This window comes from Eulemur rufifrons, chromosome 20 (genome assembly GCF_041146395.1).
Source record: "Eulemur rufifrons isolate Redbay chromosome 20, OSU_ERuf_1, whole genome shotgun sequence".
NCBI classification, from domain to species: domain Eukaryota; kingdom Metazoa; phylum Chordata; class Mammalia; order Primates; family Lemuridae; genus Eulemur; species Eulemur rufifrons.
Window position 1 is genome coordinate 5,610,547 of NC_091002.1, and position 27,665 is coordinate 5,638,211.

At 55.7% G+C, this 27,665-nt stretch overlaps 1 protein-coding gene across 1 annotated transcript in view; it reads left to right on the forward strand.

The window, feature by feature from the left end:
- The window catches only part of UVSSA (UV stimulated scaffold protein A), a 33,412-nt gene that overhangs the window by 176 nt on the left and 5,571 nt on the right, over nt 1-27,665 (forward strand). Inside the window, exons 2-9 of the mRNA XM_069495720.1 lie at nt 899-1,229; nt 2,108-2,228; nt 3,296-3,691; nt 5,004-5,116; nt 5,422-5,550; nt 15,634-15,756; nt 23,434-23,585; nt 24,126-24,260. Coding sequence (XP_069351821.1) covers nt 899-1,229; nt 2,108-2,228; nt 3,296-3,691; nt 5,004-5,116; nt 5,422-5,550; nt 15,634-15,756; nt 23,434-23,585; nt 24,126-24,260 — 1,500 coding nt within the window. The remainder of the gene's footprint in view (nt 1-898; nt 1,230-2,107; nt 2,229-3,295; nt 3,692-5,003; nt 5,117-5,421; nt 5,551-15,633; nt 15,757-23,433; nt 23,586-24,125; nt 24,261-27,665) is intronic.

The following is a 27,665-nucleotide window of genomic DNA, read 5'->3' on the forward strand; positions in this document are numbered from 1 at the left end:
TCTGCAAACATCTCAGCCATCCCCTGGGAAAGAACCGCCAAAGGAACACAGCCAGGATGTCTTCCTAGGGCCTTGCAGTGCCCAGCTCTGATGGCAGTCATTCTGGGGCAGTACTCCTAGGGTGGCGGTGTGTGGCATTATTGGTTATACTGTATCCTGTATTTACAAAACAGGGAATGTAAGATTGTTTATTAAATGATGAAGTATTTATATTTCAAAAAAAAATTCCAGTTCAGGTCAGGTTTTGCAGCGTGCCCTGAAAAACCTCCAGATCATCATGGTTTACACAGGGCAGTAGCTGGGAAGAGGATCCCCCAGGGCCTCACAGGGCTTTTCCCTTTTACTTCCTGCAGGAGGGGCTTTGAGGTCACGCACCCCGCTCAGCAGTGGCGTGTGGGTGCGTGCATGCTTATATGTGAGAGAGTGTGTGTGTGTGTGTGTGTGTGTGTGTGTGAGTGAAGGGCAGCAGACTTTCTGGATGGGCCAGATGGTGACTGTTTTGGAGTTCACCGCAAGGTCTTGGCTCTGTGGAAGCAGCCAGAAACATCCTAACTGCATGGGAGGGCTGTGTTTCAATGAAACTTTATTGATGAGCACTAATGTTTGAATTTTATATAATCTTCACAGTTTGGGAAGTTTTGTTTATGTGTTTCAACCATTTAAAAATGTAGGAAACAGTGTGGGCTTGTGGGCCTTACAGAAACATGCAGAGGATGGGGGAGCCAGGTTTGGCCCTTGGGCAGTGGTTTTCGGACCCTGCTCTAGAAGAAGGGGAGAATGAAGCTTGGGAGGCGGCTGCTGTCTCTGCCACACGTGAATGTTGTGTCCCTGCACGAAGAGCGTTTATTAACTGTCCTTAAAGCATGGGCGCTTGGGTCAGGCCAGTTTGTGTCCCCAGATCTTCAGAGGAGCTGCTAGGCCATGCCTACCACCTGCTGATGGCGCAGCTGAGCCAGGAGCACGCCCAGGTCCGCCTCTCAGCCTTCCAGGTTGTGGATGAACTCTTCACCAGGTCTCACCAGTTCAGGATGCTGGTTGTCTCTGACTTCCAGGAGTTTCTGGAGCTCACACTGGGCACAGACCATGAGCAGCCCCTGCCACCACCCAGGGAGGTGGCTCAAAAGCTGAGGCAGGCAGCCATCCGGGCAGTGGAAGCATGGAATGAGAGGTTCGGGGAGGCGTATAAGAAGCTCGCTTTGGGCTACCACTTCTTAAAACACAACAAAAAGGTAGGTGGGCCTTGCCTATTGTTGATTGGAGACTCCGGTTGCCTGCTGTGAGGAGGGCAGACCAGAGAGGGAGAGAGCCTGGGTGTAGGATGCACATCAGGCTGGGTATGGCAGGGGCCTACTTGGCTTTCCCTGGGCATCTAGGCTGCTGGCCCAGCTGTTGAGGTGTGGGGGTGGGTGAGAGTAACCAGCAGCTGGGGTCAGGGCCTCTCGTGCTGAGAGGAAGAGTGTGAGCTCACCCTGTGTATGGATGCAGCTGAGCCTGCAGGCCTACCTGTGTAAGATAAAAAGTAAAAGCAAAACACACCTTCTCAGACGCAGCCCTTTCCTGTGACAATAGACCCCTGGGCTCTGGGGTCTGTCCCAGCTGTGCTGTAAGTCTCCACCTGGATTCCGCTGTGGGCTCTGGCTGGTGCTGGGCATGACAAAACCCGCTAGCATCTGCTGCTGTGGCCGGAACCCAGACCCCTGCCTGCCACAGAGGCTCGGCCCATCCTTTGCTGTGGGGCCCAGGGATTGCCCCTCTCCCTCTGGGGTGCACTCTCAGATGGTGTCGTTAGACCTCGGGTCTAGTCAGCAGCCCCTGGCCTGTGTGTCAGGCAAGCTCACTGCTTTCCTGCCTGCATCAGACTTGGGGGAGAAGTCTTTTTATCTCTATTATTTTAAGTTAGCAAATGTGCTGGCTTTCCAGGGATTAGACAGCAGAGTTAGGTGTGTTTCCTTTTATTTTCATACACTGTGAACTGAGAAGCCTGTAGAGATCCTGGCCTGGGTACGTACTGACCTGGCTCGGGTGTCTTTTATTAGACCTATTTTTGACTTACTGTTTTCTTTGTGTTGTTTATAGACGGTCCTAATCTTTATTTTCAATTTTTCAGGTGGATTTTCAAGATGTGAATGCTAGGACTCTAGCAGAAAGAAAAAGAGAAGAGGAGAAGCAGAAACACTTGGATAAAATCTACAGGGAAAGAGCCCAGCAGGCAGAGAGGGAGATGGAAGGCAAGTTCCCAGGACTGAGCGAGGGGCCCTCATGTCTTCTTGGGACCGCCTCATGCCCCGGGTTGCTGGGGACCCAGGTGTTCAGACAGGCCAGGCAGAGACACTTGGGGTTGAGGGCTAGGGGAGGCCTTCCCAGCCACAGACCCCACCCTGTTCCCAGGGGCCCTGGCCCAAGGGCTCTGCAGCATCCATGCCTGTCCTGCGCCCCCTGGTGGCCATGCTCACCTACGCCGTTTGCTGGGAGGATCCTTGGGCACACTCCAGGCGCAGTGTGTGTCCAGCGGTGGTCTGGGCTTCGCGGCCTGACTGAAGGCCCTCTTGCCATTAATCTCATGGTCCCTGTTTGCCAGCCCCTTTCCTGGAAAACTCCACCATTTACCTCCTGGGAGCTGGCCCTTCTCTTGAGGGGCACAGCCCAGGCGTTCAGAGGTGGAAGCCAGCCCAGAGCTGCCATTGTCCATGGCAGGGCATCTCCTGGGATGGGCTGAGGTGGCTACTATGCATCCTCAGACTGCAGGTCTTGGGGGTTCTTCCTGTGCCCAGAGCTTCCTGTAGACAGACCCTTTTCCTGGATGTGGTCCCTGACAGAGCCACTGCTGGGAATTCCAGGCCTTGGAGAAGCCCAAAAGGCAGGCACCTGTGCCCCAGGAATGACAAGGAGTCCATTGGGAGGGAGAGCTGTGCCAGTCTCAGGGAGGTGGGGGACGCACACAGCATTTTTTGCCCCAGAAAGGGGGTGTAGCTTTGCACATGCCCTCAGTACAGCATGGTCCAGACCTGAGGGTTGTTACCCGGAGGCATCTGAGAGGCTGACCTTGCAGACCCCAATGCTAAGCATGGTGGTTTGTTGAGCAGTTAAAAAGCTTCCGTGACACGTGCTCCCAGGACTGGCTTTGGTCCTTGGGAAAAAAGGAGGCCCCAGGGGGTGTGGGTGGCGTGTAGGACCCCAGCCCACCTGGTGTCGAGAAATGACCCTGGGGGAACAGGCCTCTGGGCGTGGTTTTGGGTGAGGTGGTGCTCTGTTGCCCAGTACGATTCAGGAAGCAGATGTCTTGATGTTTTGGCAGAAATGTCTGAAGAAATCGTGTCCTGCCTGACAGAAGTGGAGAGCTGCTTCAGGCTGCTGGTGCCATTTGACTTTGGCCCTAGCCCAGCGGCGGCAGAATTCCTTGACGTGGCTTCTGGCACATCCAATGAGGGTGCCCCTCGCTCCTCGTGCCCGGGCCAGGCCACTCCTTGCCGGTCTGGCCCCCCCACAGCCCTGGATGGTGAGCAGCCCTGCTGCAGCAAGGACCTGCCTGCCTCTGTGTGCCACCCCAGCACTGGTAGCCAGGCACTGCTGCTGCAGGCAGCCACAGGGGACCCCTCGGAAGACGAGAATGAGGACAGTGACCAGGAAAAGTTTGTGCGGAGCCATGGGCTCGGCTCACACAAGTACACGCTGGACGTGGAGCTCTCCTCAGGTAACTGGCCGCCTGGCGCCTCCCTCCGCCAGCTCTGGGCTGACTGGTCAGCAAGTTTGTCACTGGCACCTGGCCCAGGGGGTCTCAGGCCGACAGAGCCTGTGGTGGCTTCTCAAGTGGGGCTGGGTTGGTGGCCCCACCAGGTCCCTCCTTCCTGTGTGGCCGCTGCACTGGGCTTCCCTCCTACCACACCAGGCCTCTGTGGCTGCAGGCTGGCAGCAGGGGGACACTTCTAAGAGCTCAAAGGCTTCTCTGCCATCCCAGCAGCCCCTACCCTGGTGAGTCTGTGAGCAGAACAGGGACTCGCAAGGTTAGGGTGAGGAGGGCTCTCCAGGCTGGCAGGTCTCAAGGTCCTTGTTGCATGCGGTCCTTACAGCATGTGGTCTGAATGACTGGCGAGCCTTGGGCAGGTCACAGGCCTGTCAGGGCCACATGTGGCCTCAGCATTCCAAACCAGAGGGGTTTGCTGAGATGCAACCGTTCCCCATGCCCTTTGGCCCAAGCTTCTTCACATGTGTTTCACACTCCGTATGGGGGGATATGTGGAGGGGTCGAGGGCTCATTAGATACCAGCATGGCTTTGAATCGCTGTCTTCAGGGGACCTGCTTCTCTGAAAGCAGGCATAGCGGGCGTCCCTTCACCAGGGTGGAGGCAGCCAGGCCTGAAGCTGCCAGGAGAACTTGATCTGCAAGGCTCAGTCCGCTCTGAAGGCTGCAGGTGCTGCGGGAATTGGGTAGCAGGAGTGCCCTTCAGGCTGGTGCGGGATGGACCCGACACCAATGTTTATGGCGTGGTCAGCCCCTATGCGCGGCCTGGCCTGTGTAGACGCATAGCCATGCGCCAGACACGTGAACTCTGCAGTGCGGGAAGCACACGGCAGAGGCTGCGCAGGAGATGAGGTACCCAGCAGGGAAGGGCTGGTGAGGCTGGCCGGGTGGGGCCTCCATCCTGAGGACGGTGAAAGGAGGGGAGGGTTCTGCGAGCAGCGGAGGGTGGGGCTGTCAAGGGGAGAAGGCCATCGGGGTCTCACACCTCTGGTGGGAGGGATGGCCTCAGCCCAGGTGGTTGAGACGCGGGCAGTGGAGCCGTATGCTTGGGGAGCCAGAACTTTCTCATCCAGCATCACAAAAGCGTGCGTTTTCTCTGACAGCATCATATTTGGGACCCCAGGTTATGTGGCTGGGGCAGGGGTGGGTGTCTGGCGGGTTCCTTGCAGGCTACAGTGGCCTTTGCTTCGTGGTCTGCTTCACCAGGGTCTGTGGGCAATGCGGGCCTGTGGCCCTCTGGTGACCTGCATGTGCTTCACCCCAGACGGCCTGAAGGTGCAGGAGAATGAGGATAACCTTGCCGTCGTCCAAGCCGCCCGCGATGCGCTTAAGCTTGTCCAGAACAAGTTCCTGCCGTCCGTGTGCTCCTGGGTCCAGGTGAGGCTGGGCACCTGGCCAAAATGAGGGCACGGAAAGAAGTGGGCGCCTTGGGTGGAAGGAGGATGTGTGGGAAGTGTCTGGCAGGGGGCTCTCTTCCTTGGGGCGACTGTTGGGACACGAGGAGTTCAGGTGACCAAACCACCCTGTGCCCCAGGAGGGCTCTGCCCCTCCTCGCCTGAGGCCCTTGTCCTCTGTGTCCCGGCTGTGTTTAGAGTCACTTCACAGGCCCATAGACCCAGCCATGTGCCTCCTGGCAGGGTCGGGCTCCCCAGGGCCTTTGCGATCCACCCTGTGTTTTTCAGCGGTTTACCCGCGCAGGGACCCACGGTGGACACTTAAAGCGTGCCATTGACCTGAAAACGGAATTAGAGCTCGTGCTGAGAAAATACAAGGAGCTGGACATCGCACCTGAGGGAGAGCAGAGGCTCAGGGTGAGTGGCGGGTGCTGAGCACAGGGCTGAGCAACACGAGTCGCTGGGGCTTCAGGGGATTCTGGCTCCTTCCTCACTCAGAACTGACTTCTCACTGTGGGAGCCCCAGAGCAAGCCCCCTCAGTGGGGCAGTGAACCGGTCCAGGGCAGGAGAGGTGTGTGTTGGCCAGCGGGGGCAGCGAGGATCCCGGAGCCCTCCGCAGGGAGGAGGCAGAGCCACTGGCCGTCCAGCCGCACCTGCCTCCCCAGCCAGGGCTTCCCACGGGTGCAGGGTCGCTGCCATGTGCAGTGATGTTCCAGGCGGTCAGTGTGGTGTGGTCGTGCGTTCTAGCTGAGGGCACACGTGCTGAGTGCCCCACGTGTGAAGGGTGCCCCCGGGAAGCCACAAAGAGTCAGGCAGTGCCCCCCAACCTAGTGGAGGCTTCTAAGGAGTTGCCAGCAGGTGAGGCACCCTGTCCAGGGAGGCACCGCGGTCAGCCCAGGCAGAGACCCTGGGAGAGCTCTCGGTGGCCGAGAATGGAAGGCATGTTATCTGGTTTGAGAGGGAGGAACTGGCCCCCTGAGGTTCTGGGGGGCCGCAGGGAGCTGCTGCACCTACCTGAGAGGGAATGGAGTGAGAGGCCCAGAGGCTGCTTGACGGAGCTGGAGCGGGGTACAGACGCCTACCCCTTGAGCCCCTGGTGATGGGTAGGGTGAGGCCATGCAGTGACACCCGGGGCCACAGAGACTGTTGTGCTGGGCAGAGAGTGCCAGGCAGCGGCACCGGGCACGGCTGCAGTGGGACTTCAGGAGGGAGATGAGCTCGGAGTGGAGACGTGGGCTTGATGCCTGGAAAGGACCTGAGAGTGGGGACCTGTGCACATGTCCTCAGGGACTGTGGGCCACAGGGGTCTGCACTCAGTACAGCTGGACTTTGTAATTGGGAGACACGAGGCTCATCACAGCAGCCCCCAGCTGGCGGTCCCTGGCCGTGCATGGTCATCCCGTCTCCTGCCTTGGTGGTCTCTCCACTGTTTCAGAACCGAGAAAGCGGATGCCAGGTGCACCATCCGTCACAGGACCCAAGCCCTGGACCCTGAACCCTACCCTGAGCTCAGACCCCAGATCCAGCCAAGAGTGTGCTAACCCTGGCCTGGGAGGTGGTAGCTTTTAAACTATCCTTTTTTTTTTTAAAAAAGAAAGCTTTGAGATGGAAAGAACAGTGTGTGGGTGACCCTTCGTCCAGCCCAGGTGGCCTCCTCCCCCACTCCCCCACCCCAAAATGGGCATGCAGCCCAGTGGGCGGGGGCTGCGAGGAGGAACATGGGCCCACAAACCAGCACCAAAAGCCATTTTCCTGAGGGTCTGTGATAGCTACTGGCACTGGGCTTCACAGTCTGGCCTGTGACTTTGCAGAGGGCGTGTGCAGCCTGGGGCCAGCAGAGGGCGCTCTTGCTGTTCTCCGGAACCTCGAGACCGCCGGGGAATTCAGGACTGTGGGGGCTCACAGGCGCCAGGTGAACTCAGTCCTGGCCACCAGGACTGCTTGTGCTGTAGCTGTTTGTGGGTGCTTGTGAATACCGTGTAAGAGTTTCATTAACTAAGAAATCAGTTAGTTTTCTAAATTTTGACCAAAGTATATCTTTAACAATGAAAAAAAAATTTTCTAGTCCTGGGAGGAAGGTGATTAACCCAGTTAGCGTGTCAGCGATCAGGAGTTCATCGCTGATGGTGGCACGCTCAGGGTCACAGGGCTGTCAGAGCAGGCTTGGGTCACTGACTCGCCCACGTGGACGGGGTGTGGGGAGTCTCCACTCCGGGCTAGGGCAGCAGGAATGCTTTATGTGATCCAGGCAGAGCCCCTTCACGCTTGCCTGAGGCCTCCAAGCTGTGGCTGCTGTGTGCCACCCTGTGTCAACAGGATGTTCAGTGCCCACACTAAGACCCCATGCTAGGCACCTGCCTGGTCCTGCTTGTTGTGGATGGGCTCCGGGCCTGGCTCCTGCAGTCTGTGGACAGTTAGGTTTGCTGATGGGCCAACAGGCCTTTGCTGTGCAGTGATGGCCTCTGGGCCGCTGGGTGCTTTGAGGGGTGTCCACGGAGCTGGAGCCAGGAGGGGCTATTGGGTAGCTCAGACTGGTCTCATCAGGCCTGGGCATTGCCAGACTGCATAGTCCTTTGGGGGCTAGCAGCATTGCTAAGGGCTGGCAGGACCCCAAAGCCAGAGGGGTCTTGGCAGCCGGGCCACTCTCTTTGGACTGAGGCCCTGGCAGCGGAGCCTTGTGGAGTGCCTGGAGCTGCCCGGAGCTGCTCCTGCCCACTTCTCACAGCTCCAGAGCCTCTAGGGCTGGCCCGGAGCGAGCTGGGTGGTGCGACTGAGTCCTGGGCAGCCCCTCCTAGTCTGTTGGCAGCTCAGCCCATTCGGGTGGTAACAAGAGACATGCAGCATCCCGGGTCAGGGCTCTATGCTGGGTGTCCCCAGAGCGCAGGGAGGCCTGGGGGCTCTCCTACATGTCTCCACCACAACCTGACGGATACCCAGATTCCTGTGGGCTCAAGGAGACTGAACGGCCCTTCCTGGAGAGTCTCGGCTCAGCCTGGTCCCTCCCTTCGTGGGCGCAGGGCTCTGGCTCCTTGACCACCACCTGCCGGGGCTCCTGCTGCCGTGCCCTCTCCAGAAGCTGCTGGCCTTCTCAGGGGTGCTGCATCCAGGGGCCAGCCAGTGGGGCCCCAGGGCCTGCAAGGTGCATGGGGCCGGGCTGTCCAGGAGGGCCCTGGGCATGCATGGCTACCTGTTGGGCTTTGGTGGCTGCTCCCACCTGGTACGGTCCCCAGGGCTCCATTAGCTCTGTCAGCTGTCTCTGCGCTCACATGTGACTCAGACACAGGTGTCTTGGACCCTACATTGTAGAGCTGTCGGCGTGCTGTCCCTGCCTAGTGCATGACCCCAGACCCCGAGTGAACAGGACGACTGTCCTGAACTTAGAGCCCAAGGGCTGCTGCTGTCCTCATTGTCCCCCATGGCCCCACCCTAGCTCTGCATGTCTTCTCACGTGTATCTGGATAGGGGGCAGTGGGCCTTAATGGCTGTGGCCTGACTGGGCTTAGAGGCAGCTCTGGGTGGTGCAGGGCCCCTCTCCCCCTTGGACCACACAGTAGATGCCCCCAAGGTGGCTTGAGTGCCACTCTCCTCCCAGGCTGTTAGGTGGGCGCTGAGGCCTCGGGGAGTACGCGGGGTAGGGTGGGCCCAGTGTGCTTGAGATCGGCCCACTGCACTGCACTGAGGGTGTTACAGCTTCAGTGAGAAGGGAGAAGTTGCTCTGCTCTTTGTCAGTTGAATGGACACTTTCTAGACCTTTCTCTACAAACTGATTTTTTAAAAAGGCACTGCTCCGAAATCCTTGGAGATTTTGCTCACAGAGCGAGAGAGCGAGGAGCTGCAGCAGATGAAGTGATTGGCAGCTCGCCTGGCTGTGAGCGGCAGCGGCTCACCTGGGCCTCGCTTCCCAGAATAGACGCGGCAGCCTCGTATCTGCCTATCTCCCCTCCTGCTGCTGGTGGCTGCTCCGGGCAGGGGCAGGTGGGGCCGGCTAATGAACGTGGGTGTTAGAGCCGTTTTAATTAGAAATTATGAATGAGGTGCTCTTAGCTAATTTTCAAATAAAATTTACAGAGGGCTTAAATCATTCCCTTAGTGTTTCCCCACTTAGAACGGGATTGGCATCGTTAACTCTGCGTGTAGAACAGCCAGAGCTGGGAATGCTAATTCAATAATACGTGATTTAAATATTTTGAGACCGAAACAAATATGACACTACTAGCTAAAATCAAATGGCAGTAACTGAGATATTGGAGAGAAGTTCTGGACCTGTCCTTTGAAGGTTCAAAGTTGACACACATCACGGCGTTTCTCCCTTTTCTCCTCAGACAACCAAGTGGGAACAAACTGTGTCTTTTCTTTAATGTTTCCCAATCCTGTGTGTCTGTTGGCATTGGTGTCTACGTAATGTTGTTTTCCTTTTGACATAGATGTTCTGTCTCCAAAAAATACTTAAGCCAGTTTAAATATGTTTAACCGTGTGTTTTATAGAGTGTCTCTGTGTCAGTTCCATTTGGTAGCAGGCCAGGGATAAATCCTAACAAGATCGATACGGAGAGTCATTGGGTAGATTTAGTTTCTAGCCTTGCTCTGTTACAGGATAGGTGTAGTAATCCATGCCTGCTTCTTCACTAAGCTGATAAAAATCCTTTGAAAACTTAAACTGCTTGCTATTTAATTACATAGCTAAGATCACCAATTACTTCATATTATGTAATTAATAAAATATTACTTTCCCACCAATCAGTCAGAAAACTGTTTTTAGCATCAGTCTATTCAGTACTATCAGCAGTGGTTTTTCCTTTCTTTTTGTAAATTGTTGAGTTATTTGTGTTCATAGCTAACATATCTGTACGGAGGTCTCATTTTATTCTCACCTGTCATGAGTCCGATGTGGCAGCCATGTGGTTTTAACTGTGGACGCATCGTCATCATTCACAGAGGTGGCAGCTGTCCGTGTGGCTCTGTGCACAGTTTTCCTTCCGCGTCAGCCGCCGCCTGCCTTTTCCACCGGCCTTGCTGCCAGTACTCCAGGACGTGTGTCCTGCCCTCCGGATGTTCAGCCTTGGTGTTTGAGGATGCAGATGACAGACCCCCCAGAGACCTTTCAGGCTCTGAATCTAGGCCCCAGCTCCATTCACTGCTGTTGTATTAGGGAAAGTTTTCTGTGATGCCGCTAGAGCGGTGGGAGCGTTTAGCTTCTTGGAGGTGAAAAGGACAGAAGCCGAAAACCCGGGGAATGAAATGTTGAACCGTCAGGCGCAGGCAGGGAAGGCAGGGAACTAAATCAGCCGACTGCTGGGAAACCTTGTGCTGCAGCAGGGCCGGTAAACAACCTTCCTGGGTGATGCGGCTCCCTCCATCACGCTGAAGGCCAAGCAGCTGTATCCGTGGAAGGCTGAGAGCCAGGGGCGGGGGTAAAGACACAATAGTTCTCACGAGGTCAGCCTGGATCAGGACATCCTAGGCCTAGCCCGGGGCCACGGCACCAACCCTCTCCCTCCCAAGCCCTACAGCACAGACTGCCCCCACCACGAGTCTGTCTGCAAAATAGATACTGCTTCCCAAACAAGCCCAGCTCTCTTCTGAGCACCTCCCCACATGTTCTCTCTTTAATTCCAAAGAGAGCTCTATTAGGTAGATTATTACCCCCATTTTACAGATGAGAAAACCGAGTTTTGTGAGCACTGGCCTCCTTGTTGAGGCCTGGCCACCCAGCAGGAAGGGCTGCCTGATGAATGTGCCACCTGCACCCTTGGCATGTGGCCATGCAGAGGGGCCTGCCCTCCTGCTCCCCGGAGGCTGGTGTTCTGGCCTCCTTGAGCACTGGCCGCATACTCTCACCCAAGGTCAGGCTGAGACACGTGGCCCTTTTCCACATCCGGGAGGAGAGTATGCTCATTAATCATGGTGCCCTGGAGCAGGTATGAACAGGGCTTTCCTTTTCCTTGCCCAAAGTTAGTGTTCTCTGCAGAGCTCGTGGGGGTGAGAGTTGTTAGATCTGGAGATGCTAGTTGCTGTAAGATTTGATTTCACTCTCCACTGACTGTGATGCTAGTTTATGTAATGTTCATGTGACCCCAGCACCCCGGTCTGGGTTTCTGGGCTGCTCTGTTGTATGGGAACTGGTTTGGCAGCTTCTACTCAGAACACATCCTCTGCGAATCTGAATCCGGGGGGCAAGCCCAGCTTGGCCACCCCCGGAGAATTAGGCCATCCCAGCCGACGGCTGTCCATCCAGGGCGGCACGACCCTCATTCGGTTGACAGATTCAGGTCCCCCATCCCTTTCTGGCTGGCTGTGCATCCAGACCCAGCAGAGATTTAGGCCCCAGCCTGGCTCTGGTGATTGACCTCCAGGTGTCCTAGGGACCCAGAGACTCCTCTCATGCCTTCCAGCAGTCTGGACGCTGCCACGGGGTCCCCAGGCCCTGTGGGGCTGCAGGTCAGGCGTGGGCTCTTGAAAGCAGCCCCGAGGCCCACTGTGCACCTCAGCAGCTTCCAAGGCTAGATTTGTGCACAGCCTCAGTTCTGTTACTGATGTGGCTCAGATGAGAAAGGGAAAAAGCTTGCCACTCTGTGCTTTGTGATACTGTAAAATCTTTTTGGTGAGTGTGGATTTTATAAAGAGACAGTCATTCTAGAAAGTGATGATTGGCTTCAGCATAGTTTCCACACACTCACCCAGGAGCTGAGAGCATGCTGTGTGGCACTGCCCCTGCGTCCAGGTGCTCCCTGTGGCCAGCCCGGCCCATGGCCACCCTCTGTCCTCTGAAGGTGCGTCCCGGCAGCCAGAGATGCACATGAGATATTGGCCTGGCTGGGCAATTTGCACGGCCTTCCAGGGAGGGCATTAGCATATAAATAGCAGATGCAATGACGACCATCACAGCTGAGCACGTTTAATTTTTAGTTTATAAGATAGAATGGGTTTTTAAATGCATAGCCATCAAGCCGCTGAAAGACAAATGCAGTTTGGAACTCACTTGTCTGACGAGGCCTTACATCATTTTTTTTTAAAAAGGGAAACAGACACACATAAAACTGAACAAAAGTGATTTCTTGGGTGAAAAGTAATTGAGATCGCGTTACCAAGTTAATTAGATGGTACAAAATTTATTTAATGGTCCCAGCTGTATCTCCAGACTGTGCGCTTGGCGGGCAGAACTGCCCCCTTCTCTTGGGGCTGCACTTCCCCTTCCTTCTCAATAATTAGTAACCTCACTACCATACTTCTGTAAACTGATTGCATTGTATATTTTAGCCGTTTTATTGCTTGTTTAATTATGATCGTGGAGGCTCATTTTTCTAAATCTTTTTAAGTGTGCGTGAGAATCACTTTGTATAAAACCAGCAATGGCCCCAAGTGCTGTCCATGCCTCCCTGTGGCGACAGGCGGCGGGGGGTGGGGGGGGCGTCTTTTCAGAGGCTGTGGCAGGCAGTGTGTGGAGTGGGGTCTGCAGCCCCCACGCTGGGGACCACCTAGCAAGGAGGCTTCCCATTGGCTCGCAGGGTCCCACCCAGGTCTGCACCTGTTAGGGAAGGTGTGAACACAGGTGCCCAGCCCACTCCGATTTACAGGTCCCTTGGGAGTGCGTAGCCTTCACGTGTCCTGTCTCTGCTAGTCAAGTTTTTCAGTTACCTTCTGTTTTATGCTGTTTCATGACAGTTGGAAAACTCAGCTCCCAAGTGGGTTAAAACCAAACTGCTCCTGAGAACATTTTACAAGCCTAACCCCGTTTGGAAGAAGTCCCTGGCCCTGACACCTGCTATGGGGGTGGTTTCCTTTCCAGGGTCCTCAACTGTCCAGCCACCCTGTGCTTGGTCCCTTGGTGGAAGGCACTGGGGATGCCCGATGGTGGCCCTGAGCCCTGCCCAACCTCGTTTGTAACCTTGACGGCAGGGCCTGTGCCTGATGCCACTTGGTTATTTGATTTCCTAGAGGTGAATTGGAGACCCATGGAAGTGCTCAGAAGGGACTCTTTTCCATGCAGGCTTTGTATTTCCCTTTGGGCCTCATTGCATTTCTGAGGCCTTGGAGAGGACTGTCCCTGTGCCCATGGTGTCTCTTTCCTTTGAGCAGGCCTCGGGCATGAGGCCCTGACGGGTCACACAGCTTCCCCCCTTCTTGGCACCAGAAATGTCTCTGCCTGTTCCTAATATGCAGCATGCCTGGTGTCAGACGTCCTAGGTGACATGTGAGTTTATCCTGTGTAAAATCTAAAAATGGAAGATTTTAAGCTTTAATTTTGTATTAGCAGTGAAGTCCCTAAATTCTATGTTGCAGTGGTTTGAGTGGGTTCCCTCAGCCTCTAAATAGTTTAAAGTATGGAAATGGGTGGCTGTGTCAGTCCTTGCCCCAGAGAAAGCCCCATGGTCTGTTCAAAGTCCAAGGTCCGTCTGCAGGACCTGGCCCAGTGTTTATGGAGGGTGGCACCAGCCAGGACAGCCTGTCAGCATGAAGGTAAGAACAAAGAGGAACCGGGCTCCAAATTTAATCACAGAAGTAAACGATTTTAGTTGGTGAGAAAGAAGGTATAATTTCTAATAGTTAGCTAAGGAGTTAAATATTTTTTAGGAAATGAAAATTTGATAAAAGTCCCCGTTGGAATTCAAGGGTGTGGGCAATAAGCATAATATTTTTTGAAAATGACCCCCATATTTAAAGTCTGGCGCTGTATGTTATGCATTGTAGCACCCGGTCCACATCTACCTTTAGAAAATTAAAACACATAAATTCTGTTTAGTGTTTGATACGCACTGCACTAGCTGAGAACCGTAATGCCCTAAAACCTTGGGCTGCTCTCCACCTTTCATAAATTCCTGGGCAGATTCTATACAAAAATAATTTTCAGGTCCGTGGCTCATTGTTATTCAAACGTGATGGATGGTCGTCATTTGCTCTGCGCGGGAGTTAAGTGCCCCTGTCATTTCCAAAGAGTATAATTGGGACGTTTCACAGGTCAGCGGTGGAGACAGGCTTCCCTTTTGATCAGTGTTAGACTGATAACAAAAATTACAGTTTCCAGTGATTAATGTCTTCTGTGCTTCCCAGAGGCATGGCTGTGGCTGCACCTAAACAGAGTGCACTTGCATCTGATTGTGCCCATGCTGGTGGCACCTTTTCTGCAGGGCATTGGGGCCCAGCAGGTGTGGCCAGATGTGGCTGCCGACGTCCCCCACTCTAGTGGCTGAGATCAGCCCGGCTCTGCCTGGTGACTGGCAGCTGCGCTGGGGTGCCGTCCACAACCGTCTGGAACCTACTTGGGCCCCTGCCTGGGGGATCAGCCCCTGCCTCTCCCATCGGTCCTCTTTTCGGGAAACAAGGCCAGGCTTGAGTGTGCCTTTGGGATGTTGCCATTGGGAATGGGTTAAAAAAGTAAAGACAAGTGTCAGAATGGTTGAGTTTTTCTAAGTTTTCCTCTTACAGCCCTCTAAGGGTCTCATTGGCTGGTATTCTTCTGACAGGGACCTCCCTTTCTGGATGTTCCCTTTGGCTGTCTGGCCTGGCTGTGATGGTGCAGGTCTCAGGACCCTGGGGGCTGCCCTACCAGGTTCCCTTTGTTCTAGGTGTTCCAGCCAGGCCCTCCCAGGAAGGGCAGGACCCTGATAGGGTTGCTCACACCCTCCGGACCCTGTCCTGGGATGCAAGGGTGGCCGTGGGAAGGTGAGGCAAGAAAGAGCCACCCACAGGCTGTTTCTGCAACAAGGCCCGTGGCACAGGCGATGCCACTGCCATGTATGGTGCTAGCACGTTTACATGGATGGCCATGGCCATGGGTCACTGCCGTGCAGCACTCCAGTACGTGCCGCAGCCTCCTGCTCCAGGGAGGAGTCGCCCCTCAGCCTGATGAGATGAGGCAGCCACGCAGGAAGCGGGGCAGGGTGGGCTTGAGGAACTGGGTCTTCCTGGGGAGAAAAGCAAGCAGAGCTTCCTGTGCAGTTCTCCAGGTCCTCCTCGGGGAGAGAGGCAGGCATGGCGCCTGAGCTCCCCCAGGACTCAGCGCAAGCAACCCCTCAACATGGCCACGGTGGAGGGAGGAGGCCTTGTCAGAAGGAAACTGTGCTGTGGGTTTTAACAAGTCTTTAAGGACTGAATACTCCAGCAATGCCTGTCCCTTCTCGTGTCTGTTACGTGCTGTGGACGACTGTTACCGCAGCCACTGGGAGCTACGTTTGCTGTCTGCTCGGGCACTCTGTTCTGTGCAGCTTTGCAGCAATGTTTATTTCACATGGGAACGGAGAGGACAGCACGTTCCAGAGGGAACTGGGGAGTTGATATACAGTTTGTTGTTTTAATGTAGATCTAAACAGCCCCCAATATGGGGCAGTGTAGAGGTGGTGTGATTCTGGGAACAAGGACAGTCTTGGAGACAATCTTAAATGAAATCCACCCTGGAGAAAAAGCACTACAAGAAATAGGGATATTGTGGGCTTTGCCTGCTGACAGCAGTTCTCATACTCAGGGGCTGGGAGTTTATTAGTGTTTCGGGGGTGTTTCCATAGACAGACACCCTGGAGGACGGGGAGGAGGATGAGGAGGATGACTTTGTGGAGGTCCCAGAGAAGGAGGGATTCGAGGCCTGTGTCCCTGAGCACCTGCTGGGTGAGTACAGTGGGCTGTGGGCTGCCAGACTTGCAGTGGGGGAGGCTGGGGAGGAGGATCCTGCTCAGGATGCTGCCCTCAGGCCCATGGCCACACACCCTGGGGTCTGGGCACCCTGCAAGGGGCAGGGAATGGGGCCTCAGTGGGACCCCCAGGCCTTCCTACTGGGTTATGCCGTGTCGGTAATTGGTGCTTTCATTTAAAATTGTGTGATCTTCCTTTTGTGCCTGGGTCCCTCCCTGTCCTAAGGTGCTTCTGTCCCACAGTCATCCTGCTGGGCCCTCTCTGCTAAGGGGACCCTCAGAGGCCCCAACACAGCCCACTGTGGGCAGCAGTTCCTGCCTCCCTCCCTGTGGCTTCCAGGCACCCCTGTCTCCTGGACAGCCCTGCTTGGGAGCAGGAAGGTCTCCTTTACAGGTGCCTGCAAGCGTGAGCAAGGGCGCCTCCTGCAGCGGACGGCTGGCTCGAGTTGGCGCCTTCCGTGTGAGAGGCTGGTGAGGCTGTGCGATCCTGGTGCTGCGGAGCGTCTCCAATGGGAGGGAGGGAGTGCCGGGGCGGCCACCCACCCCCCTGCCATTACTTAGGCTGTCACCAGTAAGGTGTGTCCCTTCTTACCATTGACAAAGCCATGGACTCAGCACTGGGCCCAGGATGTATGTCTGTTCCGTGGTAGGGAGCAGCTTCTCACCACACGGGAGTGCAAAGCACAGCTGCTACGGCCTTTGCTATCTAGAATTCTCTCCTTTTCCAAAAACAACCTCTAAAAGCCGCTTTCTGCACCCCAAGGCTGTGGCCCTCCAGGAGGAAGGGTGTGTGCCAAGTCAGGGCTGCTCCTGGCACACGCAGGCGGCCTCTGCATCCAGAGGCAGCAGTGAAAGCCGGACCACTGGCTGTTGTGGTGGGAGAGAGAAGTTGGTTTGAGTCGGAGTCTGTAAGGTGGAACGTAACTTTGTTAAAAGAATTTAGATGATTTGACAGCTCATGTGTGAAGATACGACACATTACAGGTGTCATTCAAAATTAACACAAGCAGATCCCCTAACACTGAGCAGCCTTCTATCGTGTGGTCCTGTTTACTCGCCTGCAGGCCAGATCTGGGCAGGTCGAGCTCCTGGGGTCAGTGTGTGCTTGAGAGTCTGGGTAGAAACCAGATACCTGGGGGCCACCTGGCTCTGACCCATCTGGCCGTGGGTATGGTGCTGACTCAGGTCTGCCACTTTTCTTCAGGGCTCAGCAGAGACAAGCTGAGTGGCCACTGTCTCCTCTCCTCCAGCCCCCCAGCCACACTACTCCCCCTAATTGGGCCTCCCTGTGACCCGCACAGTCCCATCTTTTCCAAATGCCATCTCCCCCTGAAACCATCTCCTGGCCTAGAGTAGGAGTGCCCTACAGCCCGAGCCTCACCCAGGTGGCCACAGCCAAGTCCCTGCACCTGCCACAAAGCCCCCAGCGGTACCTAAGGCATACTGTTGGGTGCTGCGACCGCACTCCCCATGCCAGGGTGGTCTTTGCCCCCCACACAGCTCCCTGCCGCCCTCAACTGGACCAGGCCACGGCCCAGCCTCAGGGAGGCGCCAGCTGATGCGCAGCCAGGTTGGAGGCTGCCCTGGCTGGGGACGGGGAAGGCGGGGGGGCAGCAGGGGCACAGGCCAGATGCCTCTGCCCCTGCTCAGCTCCTGAGCAGTCTTGTCTACCCAGATCCCCTCCATCCCTGCTGAGTTACTCCTTCTTCCCTGAGCCCCAGGGTGGACACCCAGCTGTGGTCAGGGTGTGCAACTGTCAGGCTCCAGTCTCCTCCCTCTAGGGGTCTGGAGCTGGCACTGACCCTTGGCTTGTCGTTTTGCTAAAGTTTTCTGACCTTGGGCCTCTGTACATGCCTGCTTTAGTGCTGCTGGGTCCTTTCAGCAGAAATTGTCTCATTGGACAAATTGGATGATGTTTGATGTCTCAATGGCAGAAGTCTACTCTTTACTTAAAACTTTACTCATGGTTCTAAACTGTCTGGACCAGGAGCAGAAGTGAAGAGCAAGCTAGGGTTGGCCAGCCCAGCCTAGCCGCCTTGTGGGTCTTCCTGGCCTGGCCCCAGACATGGTGAAGACACCTCCAGATGTCATCTGGGGACATTTGTCTTTCCATCTTGGGCCCCGGGCACAGCAGAGCAGAGAGGAACTATCCCTGCAGGGACATCCCGATTTTGGAAAATCTATGAGCCCAACACAATGGCTGTTGGTTCCACCACTGAGCTTTGGAACAATTTGTTACACAGCAGCGGATGACCTGCAGCCCCTCCTGTCCTCCCAGCTCTTGTCAGCCTGCATTGTGACATCCACGTTCCCCTGATGGCCGTGGGTGCGGGGCCAGAGCCCCAGGGCCACCCACACCTGGGCCACAGGGGAAGGAGTTCCATTGTGGCTTTGCTGGGTGGGCAGAGACCCCAGGAGTTTTATTGCCACTAATTCACCCCTTTAATTTGAAAGGCTCATGATATTCTGTATTTAGCCTTGAAGGTGACAATGGCTGGCATGGGTCTACAAGTTGAAAACAAGTGGATGGTGGATAGGGTGGGAGGTAGGGTGTGGCACTGGCCCCTCTGTGGTGAGTTCAGTGGCCGTCTGTGCGTCCTGGGACGGGAGCTGCAGGGCCCAGAGGAGGGGTGCAGGGCATAGACTGCTGTGCAGAGCATGGAGGCAGGAGGGGCTCCAGGGTGAGATCCCAAGTAATCAACCACCTGGAGCTGTTGCAGGGGTGGGACAGGACTACCTCACAGGGAGGAGGGGGGCGGGATCACCTCTGGCAGGGGTAGGGAGGATGGGACCACCCCACAGGGAGGAGTGGGGTAGGACCGCCACTGGGGTGCAGGGTGGAGGGTGCAGGACCACCTCTTGGGGTGGGGCCTTGTGCTGCCCACCTGGTCTCTGCGTCACTCAGAGAGAGCTGGAGGTGGCGGGACCAGGCCGCCGGCGGAGGCGAGTGCAGTTCATAACACTAGTTTATATTCTATCGCTGTTCTTTCAATTAAATGTAGGTGAATCTGAAGTAGTTAGATTTAGTCTAAATCCACACAGCTGAGGAAACCAGTGCTCTTTCTCCTTCTCATTTCTTTCTCTGAATTTTCACTGAGGGGCTTTTATCTTCCCCTTAATCCTACCATTTCTGTCAGGACATAATCTCTTTCTCAAATTTACATTTTAATTACAAGGCCAGCTGAACTAGGTAAAATCAATAATGTCAGCGCTCCGCAGCCCAACTTTGCGCTGAAGCCCCAGCCTCTCCATTTCCTGCTATCGATTTATCTCTCCGCACTGTCTGCTTTAGTGCCTCAGGCAAATAGGTGCCACTTGGTCAATTTAAACAAAAAAGGGGATTTGGACATTTTTATGATTCTTTCTAAAAGCAACTGTGGGAGTGAATTTGAGCCAAGATACTGTACTCAAGTTAGACACCTTGTGGGGCTTGGGTGGGGGCGGGCAGCTGGCCGGGCTTTCCCAGGTACCTGAGGCCTCTTGTTTTTCCAAGAGTCATTATTCTTCCTGCAAATGCATGCTCTCGGTGCCCGAGGAATGCTGTCTGCTTTTTGGGTTTTTACTTTGAAAGTATGTCAGCGAGATTGATTTTCTACAACAATGTGAAAATGGTAGTGTTTTTTTAGTGCCCTGAGTATTTACCCTGCTTTAACACGCTTACCCATCTTTTTAATGGTTTAAAACAACAAATCAATGAAAAATATATTTCATTCTTGTAACTCTTAGGAATTCTCATATTGATCTTTTGGCTGTGATTGTATCTGAATGTCACAGTGTTCATGTATCAGCCTTGCCTCCCCTCGTGTGTGCGCATGCACCCGTCTGCTGACTGCGTTGTGGCGGTGTCAGTTAGTGATGATGCATTGCCAAAACACGTGCCCCGTTGAGCGGGGGCATTTGGAAGTTTTTGCGAGCTAAACCTGAGACACTGCATCAGTTGACAGAGCTGAGTAGGGACTGCCCAGCATCCTCCGAATGTGCACTGCCACCGAGCCTTGAGGCCTCCAGATGCACACGGTAGCTTTGAGGGGTGGAGAGTCTGACCTTATCACCCCCTCTAAGTGGCTCGGTCTCGTGTCCTCCTCAGCCCATGGGAACCTGAGAAATAGGAGTAACCCCGCAAGCGTACGGCAGAGCACAGGGCTTAGCGGCATCCTGGCATTCCTGGGCAGGGTTGGCAAGTGTCTTCTGTAAGGAGCCAGAGAGCACATTTTCAGCTTTGTGGGCCACATGAGGCCTTAACGCAGTGCTTCAACCTGTTGTGGTGTGGAAGCAGACACCGCCAGGATGCAAGCACGTGAGCATGGCAGTGTGCCAGTAAAACTTTATTTACAAAACAGGCCCACAACTGCAGTCTGCCGAATACATGTGGTCAGCCTGTGTATACACAGTAAGTCTACATCTGTCAGTAAGCATGTCTGTCTAAGTACATGGACTTAGTACATACATGCGTGTGTGTGTGTACGTGTAATATATCACACGTACCTGAGTCATCAGACATCTGGGATCTCTGGCTGCCCTTTGCCCTGAACTCCTGACTGCTCTGTGGTCTGAGGACATAGTCGGTGATGAGTCTTCAGAAGTGACTGAGGTCCTTTCGTGATTTAATACTTGGTTGTCTCTTGTCAGTTTTATGTGTGTTGGGAAAGGACTTTTTGGGTATGAAGTCCCACAGTATCTCTTAGTCTGGTTTTTTTGATGATGTCGTACACACCATCCACAATTTGGCTCATTTAATGGCTGCTTTCCAAGAGGGTGTCCCAAAGCCCCCAGCACAGTTGTGGTCCCCAGTTCTTTTGTGGCCTCTCAGCAGTTATTTTATGTGTTTTGAAGTCACATTTGTAAGTTTTATATTCATATCCATTCACGTTTATTACACATTCACATATTCCTTCTGTGACTGAAAATCCACTTTTCTAATATAAACATATTATCTCAGCTATCTTTTGTTTCTTGTTTGCATAGTAAATATTTTTTTCATTCCTTTATTTTCAGTTTTTCGTTAGCCATTTGTTTTAAGTGGATCTCATATAGACAACATGCCACTAAATATATTTAATCTGGTCTGTTTTTACATTGATTTGATTCATTTAATTAATAGTTATTATATTTTCAGACATGTTCAAGCCAGTTTATTGCATGCTTCTGTTGACCACACTTTCTCTTTGATTTGCTACTGTTGTCGTTTCTTCTTTTCCTCACCTTTTATTTGCTAGCTTACCTTTTCTGCTGGTTTTAAAGGCACTCATCTTTTCACTCTTCTGATGATTATCCCTAGTTTTTAAAAGACTCATACATATATTTGCCACATACTGTTTATTTTTGTAGTTTCTCAGTTTCTGTGCTGTCTCCTACATGATACAGGTGGCCTCGCAGCCTCTCCCTGCTGTGGCCTCCTCCCCCAGTCACCGTGGAGCATCCAGACACCAGCTTAATTTGGATTGTCACGTGCACTCAGGTTGTCGGGCAGGGGTCGCCTTCACAGAGTCGTTTATTCAGTTGTACTTCCCATATCTCGCCCCGCCTTCCTAAACTTATTTTTCTTCTTGTTGGATTTCTTGCTCTGGAGGAGTTTCCAAGCAGATCTTCCTGTGGTGACCCTCTGAGGTCCTGTACGTACAGGCCATTGTCCTTCACCGGCACACGGAAACACGGTTGCGCTGGGGGTAGAGTTCTGAGCCTGAATGTCTTTTCCTTCAACAGCTTTAAAATGATCTTTCAAGATCTTGCGTTCGCTGTTGCTGTTAAAAATACTGGTATTGATAGGATTTTTATTTATTTTTTCATTTTAAATTTCTGCCCTTTATGAACAAAAGGATTTTTATTTCTTCGAAAGTATCAGCTTTTTCTCTTTGGAAGCTTTTCAGGTTTTTCTCTTTATCTTTAATGTTCTTAAATTTTCCTGTGACGTTTCTAGCCCTGGTTTTTCCTGTGGCTCTCAGTGAGGCCTCTCATTCCAGGAAAACTTGACTCATTTCTTCACCTCTTTCCTACACTCCAATTATTTTTCTTCTTCCTGGATTCCAGAAATGAGGACATTGATACTCGCCTCTACCCTTCGCACCTCTGAGCCGTAAAGGTCTCTCCACGCTTTCCCCATCTCTGAGTTGTCCATGGCTCCCGGGTGTTGCTGCCGGTCCCGTCAGCCATCTGGCGAGTAATTATTTCACTTGCTTATTTTTCTTGCCCTTCGTTGTCAGTGCAAGACATCCTCGATGTCCCTTCCTCTTTTTGACTTGTTATTGCTCTGTTCCAGTGTGCTCCCTTAGCTCTTAAAGAACATAGACCACGTCCTTTCCGTCTTGTCTATCTCATCTGTGGACACTGCCTTGTCTGGACGCGTCACTCCGTCTGTTTTCTTTCAAGGCTGTGTGCTCTCAGCAGTCTGGCTTCCCTGCCAGTTCACGTTCCTCTGTGTCCCGAGCCAGCCCTGGCTGGCAGGCTCGCTGGGAGGAAGGGCTGCAGTCCAGGCCCAGGTTGCTCTGGCAGTGAGTTTGGGGAGGCAGGTAGTACCGAGTGTCCTAATCCATACCCTGCCCCGGGACCCCACCGTGAACAGCAGCTGGGGAATGCAGGCCCAAGCCCCGGCTGAGAGGTGCCGGCAGGGTTCAGGGAGGGCCCCGCAGAGGGGCAGCCTGAGCGCCAGGCCCAAGTCCTTGCCTTAGCATGGGTGGAGGCAGGTCAGGGTTTGGTAGTGTTGGAAGATCTGTCCTTGCCCTGCCCTAGGGGTGTGGAGGTAGACGCTGGAGTGCAGAGATCACTGGGGCCTGGTGGCTCATCCCTGCCATCTCCCTCGGGGATGTGGTGATACACAGCACCTTGGCCCATCGAGCTGGTGGCAGGGTGAGCACTCCGTGGCGGCATTAGCAGAGGGGGTGTTGCCAGGACCCCAGTTCTGGCTGCCTCCCTCCCCCTGGGCTCTCAGAGAAGTCAGCTAAAGCCGTGGAGCAAAGGCATCTCTGTGGACTGGCGGGAAGTGCGCCGCTTTGAACCCCAGCTTAAAACTGGAGTTTTTACCTCAGTGCCGGAGGTGTGGTTTGGAATCCTGTCAGGAACGCTGTCTGTTTCCTCTTCCTTGCTCCGGTTCGGCCAAGGGGTGACCTTTGTGTTCTTAGAGGGATGCAGCGTGTACCCTGTGAGTGGCCCCTGTCACGTGCCTGCCCCTCCAGGCCGTGTGTGCCCAGGTTCTGGACACGAAAGGCCCCGTCTTCTCTGCCACGGGCCTGGGGCTTGGAGGCTGCCCCATTCTCTTTCGTCCTCTCCTTTCACTGCCACAGCTGCACTGTGGGTGGCAGCTGGCGAGGCTGCGGGCTCCTGCTGCCACCGAGCTCCCCTGAGCCAGCCCAACGGTCTTTCTGGTCAAGCTGGCATGTCAGTGAATCTGGGCAGCACAACCTGTCAACTGTGCTCCATGCTGGGACCACCAGGGTCCCTGCCGGCCTCCACCATGTCTCACCGAGCATAGCAGGCAGCCTGCTTGTCTGTGAGGGGGAGGTAGCAGACCCACCCCAGGGGGCTGTGGGAGGATTAAACCCACTAGTGCTGTGGGCACATCCTGCCTGCCCAGTCATGTGGGATGGTGCACGGTGCCCCTGCACATGTGCCCTGCGGTTCTGGGGACATGGTTGAAGTAGACACATGTCTGTCTCAGGGCTGGAGTCAGAGGCCCTGCTGCAGACCCCAGAGAAGAACCTGACTGCACAGAGCTTACAGGCAAGGACAAGGACAAGGACGAGAAGCGATGAGGAGGCGTCAGACCCCACCTCTGCGGCTGCCCAGCTACAGCGGCTCAGGGACCGCTTGCCCCTGCCGCCACCCGCGTCTGCCAGGTGACTCCCAGTACTCCATTGCTGGGTCCTCTGGCTGGAGCAGCACAGCCTCTGCCCGGGACATGGCCGCCCCCACCCCTGCCTCTGCCCCTGCCCAGAGCATGGCCGCCCCTGGGTGCTCAGGACGTTCTTGGCTCCCCCGAAGGAAGCAGGGTCTGCACCCCGGCGCCTGCCAACATCCGCAACACAGGCAGGGCAGCCTCAGCTCTGGCATGTCGGCCACAGCCCAGGTAGGGCTGGGCTGACAAATACCCTTCTAGGCCCTGCTCGCCCCTCTGAGAGGGGCCCGGCGGCTGGGCAGCTGCCCTGGGGCACGGTGAAAGACTGCAGACCAGAGGCCAGCAGTTGGCCAGGGCTTAGGGCTTCTCGCAGGACCTTGGCAGTGGCCCTGAAGCCCAGGCCCAGTGTGGATAGAGGTCATTGCTCACTTGTGCTGACCCAGGGCTCTTGGCTGTACAGTGGGGTGTGGGGAGGGAGAGGCAGGTGCCTGTGGCTGTCTCCCGGAGTGTGTGGTCAGTATGTCCTGCTCTGTTCTTGTAGCCCCTCCAGGGCACTGCTGGGGCTGGAGGAGGCCCAGAAACTGACAGCAGAGCGGGCCCGGGCGCCCGTCGTGCCCTACGGAGTAGACCTGTGCTACTGGGGCCAGGAGCAGCCGGCGGCCGGAAAGATTCTCAGGTGAGTCCAGGCGTGTCTGGTTGGCAAGGGTGCATGGCCAGGGCCCAGCCTGAGGAGGGGCCTCCCTGGGTCTGAGGCAGCTCTGCCCACCTTCCAGTGCCGAGAGGGGCGTGGGGGTGGGCCGCGCCTGTTGAACGGGCCTGGGCTCTCTTGGGACTACCGTCCTGGCCCAGCAGGTCTCAGGGCATTTTCTGAGCCTTCCTGTTGCTCCTTCGGGAGCCATCCGTGAGGGTCAGGTGTTAACAAAGTGTGAAGGAACAGCCAGAAGAGAGAGCACCCCGCTGAAGGTGGCCGTCAGACCCATTCAGAGCTCGTTTGTTGAGAGCCTGGGTTGCTCCTGGGACTGCACCCGCCAGAGTGACTACACCCCCCAGTTGTCACAGTGGGCCAGGCCTGGGGCCCTGCGGGGACGTCTGGGAAGCTGCCCTCCCTGCCCCTCCTTCTTTTGCTGCCTCCACTGCACTGGCTTCTTTCTCTGTAAAGCTGTGAGGAGAGGGGTGCACAGGGGATTGTCCACTCCTAAATGCAGACCCTCGGGCCTCGGGAGGCCACCTTTCTTTTGTGGCCTGTCAGTGAGCTAGGCCAGGACATTGTTCACACAGCCAAGGAGGGTGGGGAAGACAGTGCCAAGGTTCTGTTCTGGGAAAGAAGGTACTGCCAGGAGAGCCTGTTCCTGCCCCTCCAGGTGAGCCCTGCCGCCTGCCCCCTAGGTGAGCCCACCCGAGGCCTGGCTGGGGTGGCTGACAAGGCCCAGGGCCAGGCTGTGTGTGGCTGGCAGGGCGGCGGTGGGACCTGTGAGGCCGAGGAGGCCGGCTTGGACACAGGAGATGCTGCTGCTGCTGCCTCCCCAGCACCCGCTGCTCAGCCTGAACACCTGACTGTGCTGCAGACACTGTAAACACAGAGGCTAACATTTGGGGGTCTGCAGGGCTGGGAACCCCACTGTGATGGGGGAGCTCATGGGCCACCTGGGGGCGGACTGGCAGTAGGGCCTCCAGAGAGGGGCCAGGATGGGGGCACAAGGCAGGAGGGTCCCTCTGCCGGAGTCTTGGCATAGCAACATGTAGCGCCCCTGACCGAGGAGTGCTGGGTGCCTCGGGTGTCTACTGCTCTGTTCCTGGACACCCAGGGATGGATCACATGTGCCCCGGTGTCCTGGTTGATCCATCCATAGCTCTCTCTATTCCGGGTGTCTGGCAGGGTCATATGTGAGGGCAGGGCAGCGAGTCCAAGGTACAGATCCCAGGCTTGTTCACAGTGGCACTGGGACGTGAGGGCTCATCAGCTCAGGCCAGTGTCCTTCAGGCCATGCAGATGCTGCCCTTGGTGTGGGCAGGATGGGGTGGGGCTGGAGGGAGAGTGGGGTGGGCCGCTCAGCAGTCACTTGCATAGGCCAGGGAAAAAACTGCCACATGTTGCTGTCGGGGGTACCCCAAGGCCAGCACTCAGTTTCAGAGCCCAGCAAGTGACCATAGCCTGCGAGGGGACAATGGGCAAGTGGGGCTATGGCTCCTCCTACCCAGAAGCCCACACCTGGGGGTGGGCACCTGCCCATCCTGCCTGCCTGGCACCTCAGTGGTGCACGTGTTGTCCTGGGGCCGTTTGGGAGAGAGGCCTGAGCAGCTTGAAATGAGGACCTGGCTTCATGCCCCTCGTAAGTTCGAATTGTTGCCACGCCCCTATGATATCACCACCACCTGCCTGACACTCTACTTTTGTGGTTTCATGCTTCCCCATAGAACAGAGGGCAGATCTCTGAACTTGACTGCTCACAGGTCTGTCGCAGGGGCCAGCCATGTTTTGAGTGGCAGCACGCACACAGGAGCAGCCATGGCAGCGAAGGGCCCTGGGTCAGAGCCCAGTGGGTGACGCTGTAGGGCTGGCTGCTCGGTGTTAGTTCCTGGGTATCTGCGTGCGTCTGGCAGGCAGCTGTGAGCGTGGCGCATGTTTGGGCTGCCCACACGACCTTCCTTCTGGCTGGCCCCCACTGAGTGGACAGGATCATGCCACCAGCTCACGGCCAGCATTCAAGAACCTCGGGGAGCATGGTGTCGCCCCTTTCATCCAGGGGGTCAAGAAGACAAGGCTGGGATACTAGGACCTGACCAGGCTTCATGGTTTGGGCAGGGCCAGTAGAGCTGGGGTCCCCGGCTCTGAGACCAGCTCTCTCCACCACGGCCTCTTTGGAAAAGCCACCTCCTCAAGGCAGGTGTTTGGTGGCCTGGAAGGCCTGAGCTGGCCTTTGCCTTGGCCAGAGGGAAGGAGAGGGTACCAAGGAAGGCATCCCCATGTCTGGGTGCATATCAAATGGGGCACACAGCCCGGCCTCTCTTTTCGGGGAGGCCCAGTGGTATGGGCCTTTGGGTGCTGACTTCTGGGCGTTCCCACCGACATCTGACTTGCGACTTATCCTGGTCCAGCCAGAGGCATCTGGCCGGGCAGCCAGGTACCATCCTCACCCTAGGCTGCGGGGTACGTGTCCGGGCATTCTTCAGACCGCTGCCAAGGCTCTGCCGAAGCCAGCTCTCCCTGTGGTGGGTCCAGACCAGACCATGGCGGGGACAGATCAGACACTTGGAGTGGCCCCAGGGGCTAGGCCTTCTCTGGGCCACTTCTCCCTAGTGGTGGGTTGGGCCTTGGCACCTGTGTCTCTGTCTGTAGGCTGGGGGTCCAGGCAGAGGGTACCAGGGCTCTGCTCCTCCTGGACCCTTGGGGCAGGGGTGTGGGAGCCCGTGAGCCTCGGTGGGCAGAGCTGACCATTTGTGCTTCCCCAGGAGCCCTTGGCACCCACCCCTCTGACCGCCCTCACACCTACCATCCCCCACCCATCACTGTGTACCACAGAACAGAGGCCCTGCTCCCAAGAGTCTGGCTGGGGCCAGCTGGAGGTCAGTGCCAGGGGCAGCGGGGGCTCTATCCCCCACCTAAACATCGAGGGGAGCAGGGTCCCAGTCCTCCAGTGCTAGTGTACCCGGCCCTGCCCCTTCTCTGGCATCAACAGAAAAGCGTCATTAACAAGGGCTGGTGACAGCAACAGAGCATGTTACCAGAAATTTAGGAGATAAGGACAAAACCCATTGCCCCTGTGTCTCTGCACTGCTGCCACGGGCTGGGTGGTGGGTTCCACATGCTCCTTCCTTGGGGTACAGGCGCCACCTGTATTCACACCCCGCACCAATAATGGTGACCTTTATGTGGATTGTTCGTTAACCCTCAGTCACGCCTTGAGGGTGCAGTGGCCGGTGTCCCCACTGTGCAGGGAAAACCGAAGCCTGGGTTGGCGGTGGAGCCACAGTTTTGCAGCTGGTTCACGCAGCCTCAGGCTTCAAACCCAGGCTGGAGTGGCCATCTCCTCCAGCCCAGGGAGGCGTTAGAGATAAGCGCAGGGGGTCCCCAGGGTCAAGG